The 4,915-nt window shown below is 29.1% G+C and overlaps 1 protein-coding gene across 1 annotated transcript; it reads left to right on the top strand.

Annotated features, from left to right (window-relative positions):
- The first annotated feature begins 2,040 nt into the window (after positions 1-2,040).
- LOC103496303 (transcription factor JUNGBRUNNEN 1-like) lies at positions 2,041-3,541 on the top strand. The gene is made up of 3 exons (XM_008458111.3): positions 2,041-2,319; positions 2,513-2,814; positions 2,909-3,541. The coding sequence occupies exons 1-3, from the start codon at positions 2,130-2,132 to the stop codon at positions 3,386-3,388; spliced, it is 972 nt and encodes a 323-aa protein (XP_008456333.2). The 5' UTR covers positions 2,041-2,129; the 3' UTR covers positions 3,389-3,541.
- Positions 3,542-4,915: the final 1,374 nt, after the last annotated feature.

Genomic DNA, 4,915 nt, shown 5'->3' with positions numbered 1-4,915 from the left:
TTTTATATTCAAATTTGGTATCTCAATTTCAATATGGAAAGAGCTCATTGTCTACTAAGATTCCTTAGCTCAAATTTTGGACCTTTAAATTACTTATCCTACTGACTTTTTAGAGATAAATATACATCATTTTTCTCTTTTTAAGGTTGTGTTTATATTAATTCAGTTTCGTTAGGTAAAGTGTGTTTGATTTAATTAGTAGATATAATAAAGTATATACTAATGACCAAAATTAAAGGTTTATGGTTCAAATAATTCTCCACTCACTGTTGTACTAAATTGCATATTTTATTAAAGAGGGAGATAGAAAGGGCAAAAGGGAAATTATTGGCTAAGTTTAAACTTGAGAGAAATAAACAATTAAGAAAATGGGAATAAAATTAATCATTATCAAAGGGTCCTTTATTTATTGTTCTTTATGCTCAATTTTGGTTTTATATTGTAGGGAAAAGTATCCTTGGACAGTTGAAGGGTGTGTATTTTTAAATGGTCCTTTTTCATTTGTATGCTTGTTTAAATAATTCTTTATAAAATATATAATAAATAAATAAATAATTTTCGTTTTCATCTAAAAATACTTATTCTTGACCAAGTATAATTCTAACTATTGCTATCATTATGGATCGATATAATAGTATATAGAAAAGTATGATCATAATAAAAATTTAAGAGATTATGGGTTCAATTAAGGACACACTATCCCTCTAAAATTTAATATTCTACGAATTTTTTCTAACACGCAAATATTACATTGTCACGTGGGTTAATTAATGAGATTAGTTAATCAACTTTTTATAGCAGAATATGTGTGCTCATATAGTATATGTTTATTATATCTCTATAAGTACTTAAGGTAAATTTTCATATTTAAAAAATCAACAAATATCACATACATTTTTTTCTGTTAAATTGAGAAAAAAAAAAGTATTATTGATGAACTTCACTTGTTTGTTTAAGAAAATATTCATACATTTGATCTTTTGATAGTTGAATTAGTAACTTATGACATTTTGTTATTATGGAATTGAAGAATAAAGATAAACGCAAAGTGAAAACAGTAAAGAATCAACGTAAAGATTTATATGGTTCACGTTAACGATGTGTTAATTACTTTTACAAGTAGAATGAAAGAATTATTTATTATTAAAGAGAAATAGGTGAGTATAATCACACTTTTTTAAACTCACAGGATCAAAATCATTAATTAGTAATAAAAATATGTCATATACGAATGTAACTTATTCTCATTTGAAGTGCGGAATCCAAACCATTATAAAACTAGATTTGTTATTAAATTTTGGGGAGAAAAAATGATAAGTTTTTATATTAGTTTTGAAAAGTTTTATCAAAGGTAATATTGCGGTTAAGAAAAAGTTTGATATAATTTTCTTTTCTTTTATGATATAACTTTTCTTTTTCTTTTTTAAAAAAAAAACTCATAGCAAATTTGTCAATTTTCATATCATAGATCCAAAGAAATTTTGCTTTCATACATCAAAAAGGGGAAGAAAAAAAACTTGTAAGTTATATTTTAAAACAAACCATATAAATTGTTTAGAATTTATGAGGTCTTAATCTCTTTCACTATAGGAGTTATTAATAATTCAAACTACATAACACATTAATATATATATATATATATATATATATATATATATATATATATATATATATATATAGATATATATGAATATTCTTTGAATTAAATTAAAAAGTGATATATAATACTCCACATATACAAAACGAAAGATAGGGTCAGATGATCAAGACCATGCAAATGCAAACAATTATCTAATGACAAAATTAAGGCCTTATTATATTTTGTGTATATTACTATTTATTCTTTCTTGAATTAAAAAAAAAAAGTCTTAAATGGTAAGCTTTAAAGAACCAGTCTTTGAGATTCTTCTTCACATATATATCTAATCTATCATCCCTTAGCTCTCTCAGTCAAAGCCAAAGACTTGACTTTCTCCCCTTTGTTTATTATGAATCTTTATCACTATATAAACCTAATACCCAACCTTCTTCTTCTTCCCCACTCACAAATTCATTAATAACCCAAAACTTTATCTCTCTCCCATACAGAACCAACCTTTTCATCATCGTCTTCTTCCTCTCTCTTCATCATGGCTACAACTTCTCCTCCTGATCTTGATATGGATGATTACCAATTCCCACTTCCCGGATTCCGCTTCCATCCCACTGACGAAGAGCTTGTCGATTATTACCTTCGTCGGAAAGTCGACAAGAAGTCAGTTACCCTTGAACTCATCAAACATATTGATATCTATAGACACAATCCTTGGGATCTTCCATGTAAGTTTAGAGGTTTAACATTATTAACACTCCTCTCACTTTTAACCCTAAAAAATAACAACGACTGAAGTTTCAAGGGTGAGAATAACATAGGGAGGCGTTTATAGTTGACTGTGTGCATTTGGTTACTTTTCTCGTTGTTAATTAATTTTTTTAGATAAAATGCTAATGCATGGTTATTGAAAATTTGCAGATGGCAGTGCCGCGACGGGAGAGAAAGAGTGCTACGTGTTCGTGAAAAGAGGAAGAAAGTACAAGAATAGTGTAAGACCTAATAGGGTAACAGGGGCAGGGTTTTGGAAGGCAACTGGTATTGACAAGCCAATCTATTCACAAGAAGGGGAGGGAAATCGCTGCATTGGCCTAAAGAAAACCCTAGTCTTTTACAAGGGAAGTGCAGGGAGAGGTGTCAAAACTGAATGGATGATGCATGAATTTCGCCTCCCTCCAACCACTTCTTCCACTTCCCACTTCTCGAAAACCGAACAAGAAGCGGTAAGGAAAAAAAAATGGTACAAAAGCTTAAACTGATAGACTAGTGAGCATATATTATTAAATAATGAATTGTTTGTTTCTTTTGGCAATACAGGAGATTTGGACATTATGTCGGATATTCAAACGGAACGTTACTTGTAGACGATATAATTGGAAAGAAATTCCAGGGAGCAATCGGGAAATGACGAAGATTACAAAAACATGTAGTAATGTTGTGAATCGTGATCAATCATCCTACGACGGAGTGGATCAACGAGCAACTTATATAAGTTTTAGCTCGAATAATTCGTATAATGGATTTGAATTAGAGAAAAAACCATTCTTGGCTTGTGAAGAAAAAAAACAATGGGAGGAGTTTACAATGAAGAAGAAGAAGATGAAGAGAAATAATAGTGAAATAGCAGCTGAAGTAATATCTGTGTCTCCTCCTTTGTCAGTAAACCAATCTCCAGCTTCATCGGGATTCTCGAATTTTGATGAGAATGGGACTCAATTTTTTGGATCCAGTGATGATTGGGAAGAACTTAGATCCATTGTGGACTTTAGTTTTGATCCTTTTTCAAATAACCCTTGATTTTAGTATTGTTTGTAAATAACACACACTAGCATGAATGTTGGGTAATGTCGTTTCAATACGAGATTGTTTGGATGTGAATTTGAAAATCAATACATACCTCCTAATGAAAAACTAGGAGATATATGATTTTAATCTGAAGGTATTTTTTTATGATTTTTCTCCCATACATTCATCCAACAATATATAAAATTGTTAGTTACATTGTGGCGGGACGAATTCTCGTGTTTATGTTTTTTTTTTTTTTCTTTTTTTCTTTTTTTGTTGGTAAAGAGAGTTTGGAGTGGGATAGAGTTGTTTTTACATTATTGTTCTTTTAATTGGTGTATTGAAGATTTTCGTCTTTTGTTGAGGACTATTAGTTGATTATTGTTTTTAATCTGTTGATTAAGGATGAGATGCCGACCAATTTGGCGGATTAAGGGATATATTGATCAATAATCGAAAACATATTATTATAGAATAAATTTTTCATAAGGGACAAACAAATTGAGAGACCTTAATTTATTTAATTAATGTCTGTGTTTTTAGTTGATAATTTGATTCTGCGTACAATACAAAAACCACGGGAACAACAAAGAAACTAATTACTTATAATGGAAATTAGTACAATAATAACACTTGGGAGTATAAACAGTTTGTTTTTCTTCATATTACTATTCTTAATAAAAACCCCTTTCTAAAACTATTTGTTTTAATTTACAAATTAAATATTTACTTGAATTTTTTAAAGAAAGAATATATTCGCGAAATATAGACAACAAAGTTTAAAAAGAAATAAGTAAATAAGTGTAAGCAATAGTTATTAGCATAATTTTCAAAAACAATTCAATTTTTTGTTCACAGTTCATTAGAAATAATTTTACCAAGCTCGACGACTCTGTTAATTCAACAACGTACAAAGAGCTAAACAGAAAGCTATTAGTTAGTTAGAAGTTCCTTTCCTTTAACTCTTTGTAACTACTATATAAAAAAGAGATAAATATAGAGAACCTTAGCCGAGGAAAATGTAAAAGAAAAAAAGAAGGAAATACTCGTATGAAAAACTCTATGTATTTTTAAAGAACTTGAATGAAATATGCTCAATTGTTGCTTCATAGTTGGATGTAGGGTTTTATAGTTGAACCACTCTTTGCCTTATTCTGCTTATAAATCTCTTCATGAAATCACCATTTGAAGAATTTCTCTAACCCTTGAAATCAAGAACACCATTCGACGAAAAGGTTTGCACCATTTTCTCTTTCATTCTTTCCTTTTCGATTGCATGTTTCAAAAGTGATAGAAAAGAAAGTTGAGTAATGAAGAAGCAAGATAGTGACAACCTTTGTTTAGTTTTTAATAAGTCTGCCTATTAACCCTCCATGTGTCTGAAATCATTATCAAAAAAAGAAATAATCGATATCAGAGCTAGAAAAGTATTTTAACTATGGCAATAGAAAAGTATGAATTAAATCCAAAAGTTCAATGGAAATAATGATTTAAATCTATAATTAAAGAAATTTTATTTGATTTCGACTCATCAAAATG

This window comes from Cucumis melo, chromosome 11 (genome assembly GCF_025177605.1).
Source record: "Cucumis melo cultivar AY chromosome 11, USDA_Cmelo_AY_1.0, whole genome shotgun sequence".
NCBI classification, from domain to species: Eukaryota; Viridiplantae; Streptophyta; class Magnoliopsida; order Cucurbitales; family Cucurbitaceae; genus Cucumis; species Cucumis melo.
This window is presented reverse-complemented; position numbering and strand designations above follow the sequence as displayed.

Excerpts from the sequence above, each read along its gene's own strand:
- LOC103496303 (XM_008458111.3), top strand. The coding sequence starts at position 2,130 with ATGGCTACAACTTCTCCTCCTGATCTTGATATGGATGATTACCAATTC. Across the intron at positions 2,320-2,512 it reads CAATCCTTGGGATCTTCCAT|ATGGCAGTGCCGCGACGGGA; the intron begins GTAAGTTTAGAG and ends GAAAATTTGCAG. Across the intron at positions 2,815-2,908 it reads CGAAAACCGAACAAGAAGCG|GAGATTTGGACATTATGTCG; the intron begins GTAAGGAAAAAA and ends TTGGCAATACAG.